This window comes from Thermobia domestica, chromosome 3 (assembly GCF_964235325.1).
Source record: "Thermobia domestica chromosome 3, izTheDome1.hap1.1, whole genome shotgun sequence".
Lineage (NCBI taxonomy): Eukaryota > Metazoa > Arthropoda > Insecta > Zygentoma > Lepismatidae > Thermobia > Thermobia domestica.
In genome coordinates, this window is record NC_137456.1 from 157,333,047 (window position 1) to 157,357,482 (window position 24,436).

Below are 24,436 nucleotides of genomic sequence, written 5' to 3' on the forward strand. Positions count from 1 at the left end.
TTAATACAACATCTGCAAGATCAAGAAACAGAGAAAACAATAGGAGAACTACAGCGATTAGTAACATTTAACACATACCACATAACAATGAATATTTTGAACCCTGTATGTTTCAAAATTGGTTTCCAAATGTAGTTAGACGAGATTGAAATTCGAAATCGATCAGAGCAATGTTAATGGAACAATGTTGCAAGTGCTGTAAATTTTTCCTGGAACAGGTTTCAGAAGTGTAAATATGGACCTCATAACGTTCTGTTCGATGTAGTTAATCGCTCCTGCAGGAGCTCTAATACAAATTTCTGAATTACATTAATGAAGTTTTGACTTCTTATTTCCTGAGCGTATAATTAATTACGGAAGTTTGTCTTATTATCTATGAACGAACCTTATAATAAGTTCGAAATATTGCTGTGTAAAATTTGTACATAATTAAGTTTCTCGGTTCTCCACTTATGAGCAGCATAGTAATTAATTACTACTACTACTACTACTACTACTACTACTATTATTATTATTATTATTATTATTATTATTATTATTATTATTATTATTATTATTATTATTAATACTCGAAAAAATTGTGAAGTAATTATTGCAAAAAATTATTAGTAAAGCCAAAGTACTTTTATGTATTTAGTTTTGATTAATTATAGTGAATTAGTGTGACAAAATTATCGAATTGAAAGAAAATTGGTTCCTATACATGCACCTAGCTAATTCTATGCCTACATATTCAAATAAAGAGTTAAGCCTTCATTCTAAGAAAAGAACAAGTCCTCAAACAAAATTTGCTTTGAGAACCTCATTGAAATTGTTATATGTTGCGACAAGGCAAAAAATAAAGAGGGACATAAGCTGAAAGTCCTACTGGAATCTGGCACGATATGAGGTTTCAACATGTTGACAATAGTAATGTATTGTAATTACAGGAGAGTGATCTCGCGCAATGTCTTAAAGCTCTTAATGAACAAATAAGAATGAAATAGAAAATGATACCAGAGGAAGTACCATATTATAAATATTAAAAAAAAGCACATAAGGAAAAAATTATAACAAAATACCAACAACTAACCCAAAACATCAGAGAACAATGGAAAACCAAAAGTGTGTAAATAATACCAATAGTAGTGTCAGATGCTGGGGTGGCTCACAAGAGGTTAAAGTAGAAAATTAAAACCATCGGAATTGAAGAAACAGATATAAAGAAGATGCAGAAGAACGCAATACTGGAAGCATGCACCATTTTAAGAAATTTCGTATAAACCCCAGAATAAATAAACAAAAGGCAATAACACAGAGAAACAGTAATATACTTAGATGGATTAGTATATCGCCTGTTCAGATGAATAGTAGACAAAAATACAAATAATAATAGTAGCCATATTATCACCTGTTTATGTTTATATTTATTTACTTTTCAATATCGTAGAAATCTTGAGCAAAAATAGTAAAGACATATGTCAAACATTCGGCGTCTAAGAAGTTTAGCTAAATTAAGCTAAATTACAAATTTTCATTACAAGTGGTGCTTTATTATAATTTCACAGTTCATTATTTGAAGTATTCCCCCGAATAACGCTGTACGGCTCATATCAGTGAAATCAAGAAAAAAGACGAAAACTGTAGTATTCTTGCATATATAGTACTGCTTCCCGCAGTTTACCAGTATACCAGTACCATGTCTTGGGAAAGAGGAAACAGACTTTCCGTATATAAGTCATGTTCTGTAAAGAATGACTCCACTGGTAACGCACTAAATTTCAAACTGTCATACGGCGTTACTTGGGAGGATGCTTCATTTCTGTCAGTAGCTTAAGCCCCTTACCTGCTCTTTACATACACCTCCCAGGTTGTGTTTACCAGAGGAGCGTACCTTCCAGGTTGGGAACTACTGCTTTAGTGTGTAGAAGATGGAAATGGAACTGAATCCAACCATAATCCCCGGTGGTAGATCGGCGTGGCAATTCTGATTGGATGCTTCGTCCACTTTGTCGGCGCATAGTATCAGAAACGGATACGACCATTTCGTTGCAGCAGCCAAGAGCGAGATTCATCGGAGAAGAGGGTGTCATCAATTTGAACCCCATGAACTATAATCTCGGAACTAAAACAGACGGAGAGGTCTACTTGATGTAGTCAAATGGGGACTCAGGAATCATTGCCCTGAAAAATCATTCTCCAATGCAGATGGCGTCGAGCTGTACCTCGGACACTGATCGCTATGCATCACTCCAGAATAGTTCTTACGCGGCTGTTCGCAATATGACTGTAATATCCGATATAATTATGATCATAGGACGTTTGTAGTCTCTGTCTATGAGTTAGGGAGTACTTGTAATCTTTGACATGTGTGCATTCCACCGTTCTCAAGTTGGCATCGTCAAGACAACATTGTGTTTAATACGGGGACTAATTTAAACGTACAATAGTGTGCTGTTTCATCGTACTACGATTCTCTTTTGATCAAACATGAAAATCTCCTGCTTTATTTTTCATTACCTGCCAATGAGGAATAAGTCGACCGTAGTATAGGGTTAACAGATCTTACAGATTTTTCCGCAAGTTTTACTTTTTCTGGCACGTTTTACGTTATACGCTTTTATATTCCCTGCACAACGATTTGTTTCGCGTTTTCAAAAAATAAATCAAAGAAATTATAGTTCTGGGCACATTTAAAATGTTTTTCCAAGCTAGTGTGAAAAAAAAAAAATTAGACTAACTGATATTCCACACACCGTTAGCATTGCATCCCGTTTTTATGAAGGATAACGTTCCTCGGCAAATATACTATCCGGGGAATGGGAAAGAAATAATGGAATAGAGAAGGAAGAAATCGGTTTGGGACCTGTATGATAGTTACTATAGAAGCATATGTCTGGTGTGAAAAAAAAATCTCGGAAAAAACTCACTCAGGGTGGCTGGCTTGAAAAATCGGCTACACCTTTTAGACCAAGTGTCATAACCGGGAATCACATCCGGAACCGCTCGCACCAAATATGAGATTATACTACGTGGGTACATAGCACTAAACTTGCAAATTTCGTATTCCGATTTTCAGATTTTAATAAAACTTGACATTATTTCAAATCTCTATTCTTTTCCTGACCGAACGAACTAATAAATGTACGAGAATTTGCCTCATCATGTTTTTTTTGGTGGGATATGTATAAACAGTATACGATGGGTCGTTTTATTCGAGTTTTCAAGGTATTTTTCAGTTTTTGAAAGATGAAATCTTTTAGTTTTACGTTCCACGGTTATGCCGGATAGGTTAAAGGAGAGGGTGATGATGAGAAATGAATGAAATGGTGGAATGAAGAAAGTGGGAACAAACGGGAGAACTCCGAGGAAACCGACGCACGCGGTGTTTGTCCACCACAAAGTTCACTTGGTGGGAGCAGGGCTTGAACCCGGAACCTCATGCATTAGCGGTGAACGCTCTACCACTCAGCCACCGCAGCTCTTTTTTAAAATATGTATTACTTATTATTATTAGTAACTAGTTTTCAAGCGGATTTTTCTTCTAGGCATTATACCTTTGACCAACTTCCATTCTCCCACAGTGAGTGCAGCATCTCCTATGATATCGTCTATATTATGCAATATTTCCGTTCTATTTGACGGAAGATCCATGGATAAGGATTCCCACAAGTCTATGCCATCTATGGAACCCAAATCTTCTACGTTACCTCCTGAAAAAGAAGAAATAGACTATTATAATTGACTACTTCACTGTACAGTTAGTTATTCATTTCCTCTTGAAAACCATATACTTTTATCAATTGATAAGATTTTATTTAAACATAAGTTTAACCAATTGATTTTATTGTTATTTTTCTCGTGTTATCTAAGCTTTATTTCCTACCAATTATTGAACTTAAAGCGTTTAATATTGCATTTCAAAATGTTAATGAACCTTTCATTTTACGATTGTAAAATATTCTCTACAAGTAATTGAATGAATATCTTAAAGATCGAATAATTAACTTATAGTCGTAAGTATTGTTCGCACTACCATTCATTCTTCACTTAATAGCTGATTTCTTTTCTGTAAAGCATTGATATTATTTAAGGGAGTTATTTTGTAAGGAAATGAGGCGTTCTAACTTGTAATTACTCCTTTATTAATGCTATAGTTGGTATTGTCTTGCAAAAAAGATCTAGTAGTGCCAATTCCGAGATCAGTATTGTATTTTAAAATTTTAATATTACAACATATCAAAGTTCCGGCCTTTGCTCTTTTTATCACATATTTTTTTAAAATGTCGCAAGTAACTCTTTCTTTAGACACACACACACACACACACATATATATATATATATATATATATATATATCATGAGCAGTGAGCATCAAGTTAAAGAAATATTATCAATTATGTGTATGTAATGAAATTTAATTTCCTAGAACTTTCATGTGAAACATTTATTCTTGTCTTCGAAACCCGATACCTTCACCACGCAATATTTACATTTTAAGTTTAAATATTTGCGGGAAAATAATAAGAAACTTCAGCCTAGAACAAAGAAGCGTTTGAAATAAAATATAATTTTTATTTTATTTTAGCTTTTGCTATTAGGAGTAGTTTTTTTAAATTATTGGAAGTAATTATTGGTCATTTCAATGTAATTATTGAATGGCAAATTGATGTATTATTGTGGGTTAGTTCAAAAGGAGGATATAGATACTAGAATGCATAAAATGTCTTTCTTAAGTAAAATTAAAGTTAATAAATTAATTGAAATTACGATTCTTTAATTAGTAGATACTCTTCACACTGTAACATGTTACAATGATAGTACTAAAATGATATAAGGTAATTGCATATTGCAATTACATTTGAAACATTAGGAAGCAAAACTAGATTGGTGGCCTACAGCCATATCATTTGTTGATGCTTATGTGCCACACACTGAGCCTCGAACAGAAAGAAAAAAAAAACAGTATTTTCAAATTTGCAGAAAAGTGAAGGATTTCGGGAATATTAGATAATTACGTATAATAATCTGCGGTCTGTATATTGCACACGTATGCGTACGTTACATACGCCCATGTGTATGTGAGATTCTGATCGCCTATATGCAGTGTTTTCGTTCATACAGAAAGTATGCTTATTCGGAACACTTATACAGAAAGCACGTATAAAATATACTTTTTCAGTTATACATTTGCTGTACGTTAAGACCAAAAACTACAGAAATTACACATATAACATACATTTCTATATACGCCACATACGATTTTTTCCTCAGTGTATTAAAATATGTAGCTGTTAAGTAGAGTAATTCATTAGATCTTTCATTCTAGACCAGTGATGGGCAAATTTGTTTAGGAAAACGTCAAATAAAGAATAAAATTTTAAGTGGTCCAATATAATAAATAACAATGGTTGTCGTACAAAATTGTTCTATTACTAATTCCTATTAATGATTGAAGATTTTCATTATCTGGTTCTAACGGGGATTCACTGATTCTTAGAAATTAAGTTAAATGGTCCTCTGTCAGTCTCTTTCTAATACAACTCTTTAGCAATTCTATTCTTCTTTTCATTTGTAAGATTAGGAATCCTGTTGCGGGCCAGATACAACTTTTCAGGCTACCATACGTGGCCGGTTTGTATAAAAGTTTTGTTTGAACAGTATAAACCAACTATTATTAAGTACACTTTCTAGAGCAGAAACATTATTTATGAGAAATAAAAATATAATTGTTGAGGTGCGAAAAGCTAAATTGATAAACATTTTACAATTTTGCAAAGTGGAAGCAAAGGAAATTCTCTCTTGTTTTGAGATAATAAATACTTATCAGGGACGCCGACTCTTATGGCTGAGGGATTCCGGGCTTCCCATACCGTTTCCTTGTCTAAAGAGCTGTGTTCTTTCTTCGAAAAAGTGTTTCAGTAGCATTGTAGAGACTATAAAATTGTGGTTGGTCTAAGGGATTTTTAAAAATACATTCATTATTTTAAAAGTAAGTTAATATATATATATATATATATATATATATATATATATATATATATATATATATATATATATATATAATAGAAATTAAATGGAAACAACAAAAAAGTAACATACAGAAATGTAACAAAAACAATAATACAAAAAATAATATATGCAGGGGTGCCCACAAGGGGGAGCTATGACGCAAACTGCGTCACTGAAATATTTGGGCGGGGTTAAAAATCTATATTAATATGTTTCAGAGGGTGTAAAAATTAATCGAAAATATTTTTTTTTCATGGAAGAACACCTACGGATAGACAATTGAGAGGGGGTGCGTTATGAACATGAGGGGGGTGGGCACCACTGATATATGCATAGAGGTTAAGTATGTGAAAATAATAATAATAATAATAATGATAAGAGGAGAAAACATTTTCAAAAGATCAAATAATAGAATGAGCTTTAATTAATTGCACAGGTCGTCACAACACGAGGTTCTGTTAGTTTTTTTTTTTTTTTTTTTTTTTGTCCTCTACCCGGTTAAAGGGTTGCGCCCTTTCTTCGGGGTTCTGTTAGTGAATATGCACTCTTACTTATTATAAAAAGAAAAAGCATTGAACGTAAGAAAGATATAAGAGCTAACGTCATCTACCGAGCAACCTTGTAATTAGACCCACCAGCATAGTTAATGAATTTTGTGTTCTTCAGGCTTTTAGTGGGTTAGTGAATAAGTTAAGCAAATAAAGCTCTATTGGGATTTTAATTAATTGTCTATTCTCAAGATATTCGTTTTGTTTTCTGCCCAACAGTGCTGTTGGCTTGTGCAGAGAAGGAATTAGAGCATATTACGAGGACTTTCTGGAAAGTGCAAGAACAGTTTATTCTAGAAGTGCTCTGAAGAAGTTTGAGAAGTTCAATTACTCTGAAATCTTTTGATTAAATGGAGTTAATAAAGAGTAAACCTACCGATTGCTGAATATAATGTTGGCATCCAGTCCATAATATGCATCATTTGGGTAGATATTCTTCCGCTTTTCTTCAACAGAGGGCTCCATAACAATCCAGCTCCTCTGACACCACCTTCCCAAAGGGTATTTTTCACCTAATATAACGCAACACATTTTGATTTATCTCATGCATTTACAGATATTTATACAATTCATTCAATTCGTAAGACGTAATATAATAAATGTTTCAATAGATAATAATCTTCAATAAATACCAACAACTAGTGTAAATATATTAATTGATAAAGAACTAAATATGTTTTACTTATTCCCATTCTTGAAATATGTATAGCTCTAATTACTCTGTATTATCAAATCAATAAGCACCAACATTGCCAGGAATATTAGACTTGTTGAATACATACGAGAACTTCTGTGGTGTACAAAGTATGGCCTATAATGGCTAGTGAGAGCAAAATGTGTGTGTTGGATGAATTAAAGAAACACTATTTCAGCGACTACCACTACCAATATCCAATTCATAACCAACTATAGATTATTATGTAAATTCAACTACAGATAGACCCTATATATATATATTTATAATAATATCTCAATTACCAATAATGGATGGGAAGAAAGTGTCCTTCAAACTCTGCACATTTATTACGGACACCATGTACTATGTTCATGTTGTACGGATGGTTATCAAAATAATGGAAACACTTAATCCAACGAGTGAAACTTGAACGGTATTGAGTTCCTGTGCTATCCCTGTTTCTTGGCCATTGATTTATGTGACGAAGCAGAGATTTTACTGATTTCTTCTCAACTCTAATTAAACTTGTCTTGGTTCTTAAATTGAATGTTACTGAAATTAAAAGAGAGAGAGACGGATTTAGGAGGGGTGTACCGGTGTACATGCACCCCCTTGGTTGTAAATATACACTACCTAAAATGAGAAGCTAGAAGTAAAAATAGCAACACTTTAAGAAACTTTCTGCCATTAATTTTCCGTTTGGCGCTTAAGAGAAAGCAGAGCTTTGCAAAAGGCAATAGTTTGTCAATTTCCTTGCCGTTGAAGGAAAAGAATTCACCAAGTAAAGGAACATAACATTTATCAAATAGGGGAAGAAAACAGAAGCCAGGAGGAGAGAACACTTTTCCTGCATATCACTTGCGACCTTCTTTAAAACACTACCACCCCCCTTCTATGATCAACGTTGTCAGGGATAAACAATATCCTCGCATGTCACTTTGAAGAATTTCAGTGTGATTGATTATTTTGGTTTATTGCTGCACCCCCTCAAAAATTCCTGGATCCAACCCTATATATATATATATATATAACGGAGGCACTGAGGCTACGGGAGACGTGATAATGAGATGACCCATTATGGTAGAATGCCGAAAGTAGGAGAAAACAGGGAAACCTCAAGAAAACATACACACATGTCGTTTGACCACCACAAAGCCCATTTGGCTAGAGGTCGAATGCTCGAATCGAACCAGAGATCCAACATGCCTGTGGAGAGCATCAACCAATGAGTTGCCGCGGCCTTTACCGTAGCCCATGGCAAATTTAATTTTCGCAAATCATGGTGCATTTAATTAGATTTCTAGAAGAAATCAGTTAAATCAAATTATTAAAATTCCAGTTTTATCGAAAATAAATGAAGATAACAATTTTCCATGTAGATCAGGGAGATAAAATGCAAAGGTAGTGTTGATACTCAACGCTGTTAAAGAAGTAAATCGGAGTATTACAAGGACATGTGAGAACAGCATGGCACGTCACGAGGAGAAAATTTTCTCGGGCACGACAAATGAAATTTCAGAAAGCGTCCTCTGGAAGTGAAAATGTTAGGCAGCCATTTTTATCATTGAATAATTTAATGAAGAAAAGTTGACATTAAGAAATCACTTAGATCTTTGACTATCTGGCCTCTGTACTATCCGGTCTAATTACAAAGAAATCAGTAATAAAGTGAGGAATATGTTTGAACGATCTATTCCACTTTTAACTTCTTCATAAAAGCGTGGTTTGTCCAGAAGAGGTAATCATTTATCAAGGATCTTTTTCAGAAACTAAAAACAATTCTTTTATCATTTATCTTAAGCCCACCTTTTCACATTTATGTAATAATTAATCAATAAACACTACTTTAATTTTTTTTAACAAAATAATTAGGCCTACCTTTTACGTTAATCTTTGAAATTTGATGTATTCATTCTGTACAGGGCGCATCATGTTATGTTTACAGCAGTTAAGATAGATACTATTAAATTTATGTAAGAATGTGTATAATACTTTTTATTGACTCCCTTCTTTTCTAAATACATAAATATGTGAAATAAACAATGTAGTACATAACAAACATCTATAATGTAAGTCCTACTGGTCTGGACTGAGATCAGAAAATTAAAATAAAAGCGTGTTTTAGTGTAACAATTTTGTTTTTCATTATATTAATAAGACGAGAAGTGAATAATTATAGAACTCCGGTCTATGTAGATTTTTTGTTATCCATCCTGTCCTTTCCATCACATTAGGCCAAACTCGGAAATCTACTGTACATTCTTACATACGAATAATTAGTTCTAAAATTATAAAATGTAATTAAAAGTAATTAAATTATGTATTTTCTATGTACTTACTCCTCGAAGTGGATAGTTAGAAGCAAAATTAATATCAAAGTTCTCCGCTGGGCCTCCATTGTCAGTAGTGAAAATAATAATAGAATTCTCCAACATGTTAGCATTTTGCAGTGCTTCAACAACTACACCTACTGATTGATCAAGATGATCCAATATGGCTAAAAACAGGGAAGAGATAATATCAAACAACTTTATTACACAAAGCTACAAATGAAAACAATTTGAAAGTTGTTTTCGTTTCGATGGGTGAATTTAATAGTTCTTGATTCTCTGATTCCCAAAATGAAGTGTTTTTCTCATCATCCTAGGTTTTTACACAACTTGACTTTGAAAATCCAACCCAATACCACAAAATTTGCATGTATGTATTTTATATGGGAACAGAAATACGAAGGAACTATACAGATGTTTGTACTGAAATGTATATTTGAATGAATATAAATATATTCGCCTACAAAAATATTTCCATTCTTATATCTATACCTATATCTATCTATCTATCTATCTACATATATATATATATATATATATATATATATATATATATATATATATATATATATATATACAATCCTACATCTGATGGATATGTAAGACAAACACATACTTTTCAGTTGTTTTTCAAACGCTTTTTTCTTTAAGCTTTTTTGAGGTTCTTATGCTTCCGCCGTTTGTCTGTTTATGCCCCAGCAATAGTCCGCCATCATGCTAACACTCCATCTACCCTGGTATCTATGCTCCATATCTCTCATATCCTACTAAAAATCTCTCATCTTGCTTCTCGCTCACTTGATCAAGATTTTCTGGAATGTAATCCAGATGTCAATGCAAGAAATGTATCTTAATACTCATGTCCCACCCAAGTTCTTGAAATTTCAACAACATAGTTTCTACAATGTTTTTATAATCTGGACTTTTGTAGTTATCGAGAAAATTCTGTTACACTTTTGAATGCCACCCAGCCATCTCTCTCAGCTGGATTTATTGTTGCTTAAAATATCTGTTTTCCATAAGTTTTCTTATATCGGGGCCAATAAATATGCCTTCTTTCACTTTTCCATAGGACAAGGATGGAAATGTATTATCTATAAACTTGAAACATTGTCCCCTATTTGTCAAGTGCTTTCACAAATTGTCTAATGAGTTCCAATTTAATGTCAAGATGTGGAAGTAATATTTTGTCCTAACGAACTAAACGTTCATGTGCAATATGTTTAGATCCTGGATTCCAAAATACTCATAATGGCCATTCCCTTCTTACCCAATGCTCACTTCTTGCCCTACTATCCCACTCGCAAATGCAACATGACATCTTCGTATATCCAGATTGCTGTCCTACTAAAATACCCAAAATCTTGAAATCACCACACACTTCCCACCCATGTTCTTGATATTTAATTTTCTTTGGAATTAATTTCATCGTTTCTTTCATTGAAGTCGAATGGGCAATAGGTGCAGATGGATACTTATTTTCATTGTGTGAAAGGACGCATTTTAAACTTGTTTTGTTAGAATCAACGAATAGTCTCCAGCTAGTGGAAAGTAGAGGAAAACTTAACTTATTAAGCAAATCCAGTACATAACAACAATACACAAGAGATTCTTGTACAAAGTAGGGTCAAAATTGTCTTTCTCTGTCTGTATATGGCAAATGTCGTTCCAGATGCTGAAAGGTTCCTTTTATGAAGTCTATAACTAAGAACTTCTGCTGACTCCTTCGACAAATTTAAGTCCGGAATCAAATCATTAAGATCATTTTGTGAAAAAGTATGGGCTGAGATGAACCACTAGGCGGTGTCATCTTCTATATCACTTTTCTGGCTTGACGAACTAGAATCACTAACATATTGTAGCAATGATAAAGGTTTTGGGATAGGAATGTCTGGACCATGACCCACAGGCTCTATAGGTGATTAAATATTTGAGTAAACTAGTTTCTTCTTATTTCTAGCATTGAGGCCAACAATTTCACAACAGCAGAAGTAACAATCGTCATATGATTCTTCTGTCCCTATAAACCATAGGAATTCCAAACGGCATAGACACCTGTTTTTCCTTGTTCCAATTTCTCAGAGATTCAACAATAGAACGGCATAACTTAGTGGAGCCTATGGTTTTGATTGATTACCAAATTTTATATGAAAATAAAAGTAATATGCTTTTTAAACAAATTCCGAATAGCATTGCCGTTGCCTCTTAGGAACAAATTCACCGCAAATATAACAAAACAAATTCAGACTATATTTACAACCACAACGTGCCACTTCTTCGTCTACAGCACAGGAGCACAGGATCACAGAAGAAACAAATCCAACTAAAATCCTAATGTTGCTCAAGTTGATTTGTTCATACATAAACGGAAAATAAAAACAATCTATGAACTGCAAAAGGATTTTTACCAGAGATTGTTTGAGACATTGTTATGCATGTTATACAATTTAATTTGTAGATAAAAATAAATGTCAATGCTATAGACTAAATTTATAAATAATTTTCTTTCCTCATACCTACATCAGCTGCATAATTGCTTACAGACGCATTGCTGCTATCTATGGAGCACTTGATGAACTACAGAGGAAACCGATATTATTAGGTACGAGGGGAATTAATGAATAGCTAGTAATTCTAGGGTGATAGGATAAATCTAATGCCAGATTCTGAATGAGCGACCTTAGAAACATGTAATACACGTGAAATTTTCAAAACAACAGTACCCATGCGGACCAGTATTATAATTAGTTGTTCTCAAGCCTTCGGTTAGCTGTACGTTATAGGTTAAAAGTGATTAGTTAGTTCTTATTGCTTACATTTAACTTGTTTAGTTTATCCAAAACCTAACTTGCAATTACATAAATATTAATGCTCAAATCCAAATACGGCCACTGTCTGATGGGGTGAAGGTAAAGCTTGTTAAATACTGCATTTTCCCTAAATATAAACGGTTAGAACTGTCTGTAGTTGATTTATTGTGTTCATGTTGCTTAGTTACTCACAACCTTCTTTATACTTAATATGCTCTTGTCCTAATAATAAACCTCAAAGCATGTTCGTGTTCAACATAATCACAATCCATTTTCAAATGATGGCAGGCAGGCAGCAAACGTAGCTGTGTGTGTGGCGACATTTGGCAACTAGAGATTAGCCTAGCACTAAAGCATTTCTCTTTTATAATAAGGATACACTTAATATGGGCATTGTCTTAATAGTAATAAAATGGAAAGCACGTTTATATTCAGCGTCATCACTATCCATTTCCAAATCAGCGAACGTAGCGTAGTGATGACTCTTAACTGTTAGTAATTATCGTTACTCATAGACTGAGGCCTTAAGTAATAAATAATAAAACAATAATTAAGTAATAAAATTCAATAATCAAACAATAATTAAAGAGTTTTTGTTTTATTTAATGTTTGGAAAAAAGGGCACAACAGTGATAATGACAGTGTTATGAACTGAGCTTTATTTCTAGTCCGGATACCGTAACTCGATCATGTCGTATTTTCGGAAAACATCACAACATTAACCATATGTTACCGTATATATCATGAAACTGACACCTATGCAGCATTTAACCATTAAAGAAATTAAGTGAATAATTCAAGCACCATTTTCTCTATATATTTGTTTCATATATTTGTGAATGCAACCAAGTTATTTTTTTTATAATGATTATTATCTCATGCCTTGTCTGTATTTTGTCTGTTTCTGTAATTTTTTTAAATTTTTATCATTAACTTCTCCTAAACTGCTTTCAAACAGTGAGTGTGGAGAAAAACGGAGAAAATTAAATAATTAAGAAGTGGAGAACCAATAAGGGATTGAACGGAATAATGAAGAAGAAAAGAACAGCGTTCAGTATAATTTTAAAAGGAGGAAAAGTAATAAATACAAGATAGAAGTGCAATAAGTATGATAAGTAGGCTTATACTCAGAGGATATAAATATGCCATTGCTTTTAGGAAATCATTGTGCCGGATAAAGTAGAAAAGGGAAACAAATCTCCGAAGACGAACTATAGAATGAAAAATATAAGTATTTTTCAAAATGCGGAAAACGTAGAACTTATTTACTTGTATGAAATTTGCAAGATCCTCCTAAGGCTAGGAAGAGAAGTTGAATTCAATATGGTAGAAATGGAATAAAATAAACGTCCCATGATTATGCACCGAGGCTAAGGGGGAAGATGATGATGACGATAATAAATGAAAGAGTGGAATACAGAAAGTGGTAGTAAGGAGAATCCGAGAAAATTGATGCACATGTGTCCACACAAAGCCCACTTGGTGCGAGCTGGTCAAAAATGGTCGACACAGGAACAAATAACAGGATGCTTAGTCATGAAATGTGATACTTGGGAGTATTTTTAATGCATTGAATACAAACATTTCATTCTGTTTTGTGAATTTCATAACAACCCAGGAATTGTGAGGGAGCGATTTTTTTTTTTCAATTACAGACACCTAGCCAAGCGGGGGGAGGATTAAAGAAGGACTAAACAAAATGAAATGAGGAAAAGGAGGATCAGCATTAAAAATAATAAAAAAACTACAGTAAACTTTTGGTTACTCTTTCTTATGAGGAACTTATGAGGAACAAACCAATATATGTTGATAATAAAGTACTTTAGATTGATCGAGATACTGGGCCTTCAGAATTTCATGTCACCCCCCATCCCCCCGTTACGAAATCCTGGCTGAATGAACCAATAAATGTTCTAGTAAAATAGTTTAGAATGATCGAGCCCCTGGTGTGATGACCACAGTATTTCATGTGACCGACCCTTCACGAAATCCTGGCTACGTGTCTGTCAATTAGATCTATATGTAGAAAAATTCGCAGCATATTAAACTGTGTGGATTTCCTCCAGATTTTTTAAATCTGCAAACCGAGATTCTTTCCTACACTGGAAATAGTTTTAATCTTACAGGTTGTTTCAGGAGGACTGGTACTATATGAAAATAAAATAGGCTATTTAAATTAGATGAAACACTTATTTTTTTATATATTTCATCGTTTATACCTGTAATTGGTTCTGTAATGTAAAAACTTGATTGAAACAAAAAGTCACTGACTATGCTAATTTCATTGTTGCTCACAATTACCTAATAATGAAAAGGTTTTACAAACAGTTTGTACAACGTGAGCGAATAGTCTTACTTATTTGCTTTTGCAAATGTAAGAGAGAATCTTCTATATGGACTTATGTATGTATGTTCAAGCATGACTCTGGAACATCTGGAACATCAAAATCAAACTTGTTACACATATGACTTAAAATGTGGGAACATATAGTGTGGAGTAAGATACTATTAGGAAAGGTGAAAGTCATTTTTGCAATAATAATAATAATAATAATAATAATAATAATAATAATAATAATAATAATAATAATAATAATAATAATAATAATAATAATAATAATAATAATTTTGAACCAAAAACAGCCGCTGAGGGTATGCAATCAGATTGGCACTGAGAAGGTTGTGATTGCATACTTGTAAGGGATACTTAAAAGCGACGTTGTATGCTGTTAGTGATCACATCATGGGAAAACAGCTGAACAGTTTAAAACGAATTTTGGAATACTATTAATACTTACTTCAAGCTAGATATTATCATATTACTCTGATTAAATTAGTATCTTAAGGGAGGTAGGACCATAGATTATCTCATAGGTTTCTATCATGACACTTTCATTGAAATGAGCATTGTAAGGTAGAAACGGAGTTAAGATATTTTGCATAAACCTGTGAAAAGAAAGGATATTTCAGCTAGTTAAATTATAAAACGAATCCGGTTCAACCTCCATTGGACTGAGATTTCCTTCTGCTACTTTCATTCCAATGGGAATTCGGGGATGGATCATGGTTATCTATCTAGCCTCTGTCATGTCTCATATGAATACCTGGGTAAACCTGTAGTCAGAGCGTGGTACTACACCTCCTCCTTTACATGAAGAAGTTGATGGAACCTTTCAGAAAAGGTGATTAATCTATTCAGAAAGAGGTATGAACTTTCTTTACCTTAATATACGAGGATATTAATTCACCATCCAAGTAAAATCTTCAGCGAAGTTTTAATTTGTTTATAAAGTGCTAATACTGTTGCAACTTTAAAGTGCAACTTTCATTGGCATCAAAGCTAGTGGAAACTACTGTATTTAAGGAAATACACATTGCAACTTACCAGCAAACCTTCTTCGTTTATAATGCTCGATATAAGCATATTTTTCCACAGTCTCATCAGGAGCTGGTAAAGGAGTATAAGGATTAGATGAGTGAACTGCCGTGTGAGCCAGGTACAAAAACAGAGGCCGTGATGTATTATGGTTCTTGATTATGTTCACTGACTCCTCTGCAAACACATCTGTTGAGTATTTTCCATGCAAATCCCACGCTGGTTCCATATCACGCCTCATATCAAGTCCCCAATATGGCTATTCGAATGAAAGTCAGAAGAATTAGAAAAAAATAGAATAGCATTAGTACTATTTGTTCTTAATCTTAATTATATAGACAGATAAAGTAGAACATATTTCAGGGAGATTATTCTTTTGCTATATTGGGGTTGTCATCTAATTCAAAACATATCTCAGTTCCCTCATCTTAATCCAACAGATTCCAGGAGCGTTATTTGGATGAGGGCACAACTAATCCCTTTTCTGAGTGTGATATATACAGGGTGTTTCAAAACAACACCCACAACGTTTGGGAGGTGATTCCTGACACCAAGACAAGACAAAAAGTATCCAACCTGGGTACACGAAGTTTTCCTTTCGGAGTTACAAGGCTGCCGAAAACATGAAAAAATGGACTTTAAAAGTCCATAACTCCAAATCTATGGGACTAACGTAGTCGGGTCAAGTCTTCACATAGGAACTAATATGTGCGCTATCCAAAAATACATGTTTCGGAATCTTAAGGTCCTCATGCACCAAATTTTATAAAGGAAATTTTTCTACGGGCATATAAATTGAAGTACTCACCAACTACCTCTATAAAACTTGTTGTGGAAGTATCACAGGGATGTCAAACTTGGATATTTGGATAGAGCACATACTAGTTCCTAAGAGAAGTCTTGACCCGACTACGGTAGGTTCCATAATATTGGAGCTATGGACCTTTAAAGTTCATTTCTTTCACATTTTCGGCAGCCTATAACTCCGAAAGGAAGCATTTATGTACCCAGGTTGGTCTACACATTTTGCCTTATCTTGGTGTCAGGAATCACCTCCCAAACGTTGTCGGTGTTGTTTTCAAACATCCTACACACACACACACACACACATACACATACACACACACACACACACACATATATATATATATATATATATATATATATATATATATATATATATCGATAGAGAGAGAGAACCGGTCGTTAAAAAATTAGAATAGCATCACTGTGTATATATTAACGACTGTAATTGTGTCCCAGTATCTCCCCATGAAATCGGTTTTGGTACCTTCCTTGGAATCGTACCTTTGACCCTGTCCCTGAAAAATTCGTGGTGATATCCATCGCTGTGATAATAATCGTATTATGTTCTTACTTGAAACATTAACTAAAAACATCTCTCGCGTTTCTTTTCGCTCTAACAAGCACTCTTTCGTATAATAATCTGTGGATGTTTTCTTGTTTGAGACATAAGTGGCTCATAATCATTACCTTCTCCAGTTCAATTTATTTCGCTTGCTAAATAAATTGGACGTTGAAAATTGAAATCACCTTGGATTTAGGTAGTCTTATTTATTTATTATTTTTATTTAACTTTTTTAAATCAGAATTTGATGTTGCAAATGTTTCAAATTAAAGAAAATTCATATATTATTTGTTTGATTGGTTTAATGGAAATCAAATTCAGTATTTACCATGTCCTTTCAAAGTTATTTTTTAGTTTTTGCTTTATATTTCAAACTACAAAGAAACGAGAAAGAGAATGACAAATACCGGTATTATAATTCTCCAATCAGACAGCCCTTACATTTGAGTACTTACGTAATGCGTAGAACAAGTTCCACTGAAATAAACTGAAACTATCTTGGCACGGTAGAGAAGCATTAGTCTTAAAACATTGACAATTATTTTTCTAAACATAGTTTCTTATGACATATCTTGCACTTTCCCTTGGATTATTATCAAATGATGAAGTTTCAATTTTTAGTCACTTACATTCTCGACTGCAGTGTGATCATAATAGTCCTGATGCCCAGTCCAGAATCCTAAATGGGAGTCGAACCCACGATAAAGAGGAGTATATTCCTTTTTCCAGTTTCCTAGATGCCACTTGCCCACTATTCTCGTGACGTAGCCCAGCTCTCTTAAATATTCAGGTAGCAACTTTTCTGATAGTGGCAAACCTCGTGGTTCAGCTCCATATATCGTACTATGCTGCATTCCTTCAAGATAAAAGAACATTGCTCCAATTACTCATAATAAATAAAACGTATTACATTACACTAAAACTGGCTGTAGTTAGAAATCTAGTAAAATCAAGAAGTTCCACTCTGCGGAGTCTATGGTTTCTAATATACACTGGTGGTGGCAGAGGTCAACGGGTCACTTGAGTCAAGACTTTTGTCCAGATCATGCTTGTCTGCTTCTCGCTTCTCAGACCCAAAGTGAGCTGGTAGCAGCTGAAATATGAGCTTTACAATATTACTGGAGTATTTTATAGTTTATTAATGATATCCACTATTCGAGTTCAAATATTCATGTCTTCGATTCTCGGTGTGATGTTCCTTAATGAAGGTATCGTCTCTTGACTATTTCAAAGATAATTTCATGTTTATTCATCTTTCCATACTGAAAAGCAATACAGTGGTTTAGAACACAGCCTGCGTTAAAAGATTTAAGATAGTGTTTCGACACAGCGGTATCTCTTACACTCTATACGGCAAGTTTTTGACAGTGACCCCTCATAATTAAATTTTGACAATCCTTTACAAGCAAAGTAGAAGGTTTCCATTTCTGTGGCTTCCAGTGGTCTATTTACGATTTTGTTTCGGGAAGAGCTTCGCTAACTTTAGTCCTGAAAATTAAAAATTCTGCAAGATATATCATTTACTTTAGCATAGTAAATACAATTTCGGAGGGGGGCTTAAGCCCGAAAGCCCCCCCCTTAAATACGCCACTGGTGGTATCTTTAATTGGAACGTCTTAACACACATAGATGCACACAAGAGAGAAACAGAAGTGAGAAATGAAGTCTTTTAGTTTAACGCCCCACAATTATACCCTTTAGACTAAGGGAAAGAATAATTAAAGCAAGTGAATGATTACTGAAGTATTGGTGGAATGAGAATGTGGGAGGAAACGGGGAAGAAATGTTCACCTCAAACTTACTTGGCCTATGATCGAACCAGGGACCAAACGCACCAGAGGAAGAGCTCTGCCACTCAGCCACCATGCCCCTCAACACAAGTGAGAAAAGCGAAAGAGAAAGCAGAGAATCGTGCTTGTTTAGTGTTATCCATGAGACGAGAAATTTCTGGCCCTGTCTTGAGAACAAGACAAGAGGCGAGACGAGAAGTGCATTGTCAAATTCGAGACGAGACGAAATATAATAATTATCGTCTCGATTCTCGAAAAATTTTGTATTCATTTTTTTAAATAAAAAATTGACCTATATACTAGATATAACATGAAAATGTTTCTTTGCATTGATGTTCACCAAATATTCAAGGAACGGAAGAAAAAGATAGTTGTTTTGCTTGTTGTGTGCATACACTGAATTTCTTTCTCCTCTTTAATGTGATCCGAAGTGGAATCTCCGATTCCAGAAAATAAATTTTCCGGAATTCGGATTCCGAAAAATTTTGGCCATTCCTAATGTCTCCAAAACTCAGTGAGAAAGCCCCCCTCTAAAGATCCAAATAACAGCAGTTTTACCAAAGTCACAAGGTGAAAACATGGCTTGTTTTCAACAGGCCAAGGTCTACTACTACTACTAGCACTACATAGTAACATCTTTTGGATTTAACATGAGGCGGGGGGAGCAACACTCTCTGATAAAAGTAAATTTCGTGTTTATCATTAGTATATTGCAAAGCTCTGCTTGTGCAGGAGTAGGTAAATCATAGATAGAGCAAATTACTGTCCGGAACCGTTTCCCACTACCGGTTTTTATTATAAAATTTCTGTATAAACAGTATTTTACAGAAATACTACAATTATGTAAATTCTCTAAAATAAGGTAGAAAGAGGTGATCTAAGGCCCGAGCAGCCTAGGCCAGGATGTCCACAGAGCTCCGAAGCAAACTAGGTGGAGTGGATTAGGAAACCCCAATGCTCCGAAGCAAACTAGGTGGAGTGGATTAGGAATCCCCAATGCTCCGAAGCAAACTAGGTGGAATGGATTAGGAATGCCCAATGCTCCGAAGCAAGCTAGGTGGAGTGGATTAGGAATCCCTAATGCTTCGAAGCAAACTAGGTGGAGTGGATTAGGAATCCCCAATGCTCCGAAGAAAGCTAGGTGGAGTGATTAGGAATCCAAAATACTCCGAAACAAGCAGAGAGGGGGTTAAGAGTTCAGAGCCCCGAAGTAAGCCAAGAGATTGAGGTTAGGAATCCCAACAGAGGTCCGAAACAAGCTATGCGCGAAGAAAGAAAGCATAGAGTTCCGATGCTAACAAGAGCTTTCGGTTAGGTATCTCCCAGAGCTCCAGAGCAAGCTAGACGAGGGTTGACCAGTCGAGACTGGCAACTGTCGTTGAAATGCCCTCGGTTATATAGGCGCTCCAGGTGAGGTGGTGGCACTGCTGTTCCCTCGTCACCATGTGACTGGTGGTATCGCTGTTGTCTCCATAGGCCCTGTTGTTGTCTCTATGGCTGTAGTATTCCATAGTAAGGTGTACGTGGTTGTTCTTTATAAATACCCTAACAGCACAATTACATAGTAAGCATATGCCTATCATGTTCACTCAGTTACATGGGAATATGTCCAGTATGTGCCTTATATACTTCTGACAAAGAAATCACATGGATGGCCATGACAAGTGATAGTCACAGTCTAGGTTCGCCCCTAGGCATATGCTTGACCTGTACCTGGGAAAAGTGCCTAGTATGTCCTAGGTATGTTCTGCATGCCGTAAGCGTGAATAAACCACAATATTACTCCCCCAAAATATGTTAAATCGCCTATATGCGTAATGTGTTTACATTAAGGTGAGTCTGAACAACACTTTAAACAAGTAAAAACAATGTAGGGCTACCTTAGGGTGAGCACGAACCATCAAACTTTGGGTTACTAGCCGCGTGCTCTTCCGACTTGGCCTCAGAGGCAATAAAGAGAACGTCGCTTGTAGAGGGATAAATTATTGAGGTCTCTTGCATTGGGCTAATCAGAGTGCTCCTTTAACTGCATATATTTGACTATAACATTTTGGGATCAGATACAATCTGCTTGCCATGTACTTTTATAACAAATTGACGAGTGTCTATTTACTTTATTTCATGGTTCTTCCATATTCACTTTCAAATGATCGGCAACAGTTGCCATCTAATGAAGTTGATGCGTTTATTGCTTCTAGTACACAATTGCTTAGAAAAAGAAGCAACAAATGCATCAAATGTGGAAGATGAATTTAGAACACCTAAATGGCGAATACCTAGCGCATCTTGTGCTGTTAGGGTATCTGAAACAGTATGTACCTAAAGGACGTACCTAGAACATGACAGATATATGTCCCAAGTGCGAACATAAAAACAAATGACTGTTAGAGTGCGAAACTGAGCCAGGTATATAAATGCTATACTTGTGGTACATAGTTGCAAATATCAATTAGGTGAAAACAAGTACCTAAAACTGTAGGTAGCTAAAGTACATACTTAGCACATGAATATCATATGTGCCAAGTGTCGGGTACCTAAAAACTAGCTGGGACACCTAAATGGCACATGCCTAGCACATCTTGTGCTGTTATGGTAGAAGCACATGTTGGGTGTTTTTAAACACAAGCACGTAGAACGTTATAATATTTTTATACTAGGGTACAACCCTGCGTGTTGCCGTGGAAATTATTTTTCACCTCTTCCTCTCCCAACGTTCTATCCTTCTTCGTCTTCCATGTTGAATGCAAATGACTAACAGAAAAACACCAAGGACGACTATTTAAACTCCCATTCATCCTAAGGATATGACATTCCCCTAACCTCGTGTTATTTACAGCCTAGTGAGCAAGACATATACAAAATTTCTGGAAGATCTGGCAAACACAAATTAATAAAATAAAAACTATTTAAGCTCTCCATCCTACCTTAGGATATATTATCCCCAAAACCCTGTACCGTGCCGTGAGGGGGGCGAGCGGGGCGACGGTCCCGGACGCCTAAATAAAGGGGCGCAAAATTCGGGAGGAAAAAAGATAAGATATAAATATAAAATGGAAGGAAAAAGTAACAAAAAGTTATCAAAATCAAGGAAAAGCATTGTTTATTTTTGGAAATTTTCTTACGCTTCGTGCCAGCTATAGTGACGCTTCGCGGCTGATCTGTCGACCTTGTTCATATCCACGGAGGTGCCGTCGTATACTCTCGCGCCGGGTGCTAACTTTCCATGGCACGGCACTGGCAAAACCTCACCGTATTTCCAGCTAAGGACGTAAAGGGAATAAGGGAATATTTCCACAAAATCCAAGGATTTTTGCGTTGTAGTTTCTGAGATTTATTGATGAGTGAATTAGTCAGTGGATTTATTCCTACACACACAAACACACACACACACACACACACACACACACACATATATATATATATATATATATATATATATATATATATATAAGAGGTGCAATAACAGAAAATTATTTTTTGTTTCTATCTTGGAAATCGAATCCTCTATTTTTTTTTTTTTTTCCAAGTAGCAATACTGAATTAGGTCCAGTATTCGGATTAATTCAGCTGGCGATAAATTCAACAAGAAAAAAATATTTTGCTGCACTACTTTAAGATGGTGTGCGCAACGGTTGAAGTAGTTTTAAGAGAATTGTCCTAATGTACTCACAAAATTGTATAGGGAGTAACCGAAACAATGTTATGAGAATATTGAGTTACCAATCGGTAATTTTGTAAAGACTATCTGAAACGATATACTTTTTAAAGTATTGCACAAACGAAAAACAATCGATTGGCTTCAGTTTCGAATCGAAATTTGAAAGTGGGGGGATCTCAACAGTTTCTTTAACTATATTCTCCAAATACACTTGAAGTCTACGCTTATGTCAATACTCTTATTACAAGTAAATTTTAATTTTGTATTTACTATCGTTGTATCTTTCACTACTGAATTTTGTGCATATAAAGGATGATGTCTGAGTTTGTGGCTTGACGCTAATAGATGGTACTAGCGTGCACGTAATTTGTGTATTTGAAACCACTGGTGTCATTTCAAGAGGGCAGGAGAGGGCAATTGTTCCCACTGAATTTAGGAAACACATGATTCTTAATAAATTCTATACTAATATATATTATACTAACCAAAAACTTGAAACTTTTATGTCTGCGCTGTTGCGGTGGCTCTGTGGTAGAGCGTTCACCTCTGGTGCATGGAATCCTTGGTTCGATCCCATCTCGCGCCAAGTGAGCTTCGTGGTGGACAAACACCGTGTGAGTGGGTTTTCTCGGGGTTCTCTCATTTTCTCCCACTTTCTTCATTCTCCCATTTCATTCATTTCTCATCATCACCGTCTCCTTTAGCCTAGTCAGCATAACCGTGGTTTAAAGATTTTACTTCATTTTCCATGAAAAATCTTACGCCTTTTCCCCTGGCAAAATCTAAAAAATGATGTTACTTTTTACAACTATTGCGGCTATTTAATTGCAACTTAAAAACTTCTTTATTTCAAGATAGGACAAGGGCCGTTGCTATATTTATATTTGAGTAATAATGTTTGTGTATTTCTACGGTAATATATTGTGACGATATAATTACAAATTTGAACTACATTGTTTCAATTTAATTTTTTGAAAATAAATAGTGATGACGCTGAATATGAACGTGTTTATTATTAAGATAATGGCCGTACTCATATTTAGATTTAGGTATAAAAAATATTGTGTAACCGCAAGTTAGTTAGTATGAAAATTAAAAATAAAATAAAATAAAATGTTGCAAATAATTTGAACTTTTAATTAAGCACGACATTAACCCGTAGTGTACATTGAGTCAAAATCTTGGAAGTAAAAATAAGTAAATTTAAATTGAGAAATATGTCATAATAATACTATGACGTTAAGGAATTTTCATATCATATTTCTTAAACGAAAATAACAAATTGAAAATCCATGCTATTAGATTTCATAGCACTCACTATATTCTAGATGGCTTATTTCTTCAGATTTGATAATACTTTATGTCTTACATTTAAGAAAGTCCTTTTCGAAATTTGCTGATAAATAGCTACCTGAGTGAATATAATCTTTAGGAATATGAGGAGAAACCCTGTCGGGTATAACTGTTATATCTGTTTAATACTGAAGTTCTTAATTAATTGAGTGTTTTTTTTTAAAAATATTTCTAGCCTCATTCTACCCTTCTTTTTTGAATATTAATCAGAAAATGTTTACTAGCAATAAGTTATATGATTGCAACAAAACAAAACAAAACAAAAAAGAATTAATGAAAATATAGAAAGAAAATCGCCTTTCATTGATTCTAGCAAATCATTATTATGAGTATAGTGCATTAACTTAGTATTTAGTCTCAAAATAAAATATAATACGCTTGATCTATCTCTTTTTCTAAGTAGGAATTACTGATATTTTTATGAAAATTTTACAAAGTATTGGGTTAGAGCGATTGAAATATCCGATTTTGTCTGGTAAGAAATCTCCATCTGTAACCAACTAATAGATGGATCAAAGTCACGAGTGCAACGTCAC

At 34.6% G+C, this 24,436-nt stretch overlaps 1 protein-coding gene across 1 annotated transcript in view; it reads right to left on the minus strand.

The window, feature by feature from the left end:
* LOC145680828 (arylsulfatase B-like) overlaps positions 1 to 24,436 on the minus strand; it is a 44,389-nt gene that overhangs the window by 2,477 nt on the left and 17,476 nt on the right. Inside the window, exons 4-8 of the mRNA XM_081751923.1 lie at positions 17,729 to 17,955; positions 15,740 to 15,989; positions 9,554 to 9,711; positions 6,915 to 7,050; positions 3,537 to 3,692 (exon numbers count right to left, since the gene is read on the minus strand). Of these exons, the coding sequence (XP_081608049.1) occupies positions 3,537 to 3,692; positions 6,915 to 7,050; positions 9,554 to 9,711; positions 15,740 to 15,989; positions 17,729 to 17,955 (927 nt within the window). The remainder of the gene's footprint in view (positions 1 to 3,536; positions 3,693 to 6,914; positions 7,051 to 9,553; positions 9,712 to 15,739; positions 15,990 to 17,728; positions 17,956 to 24,436) is intronic.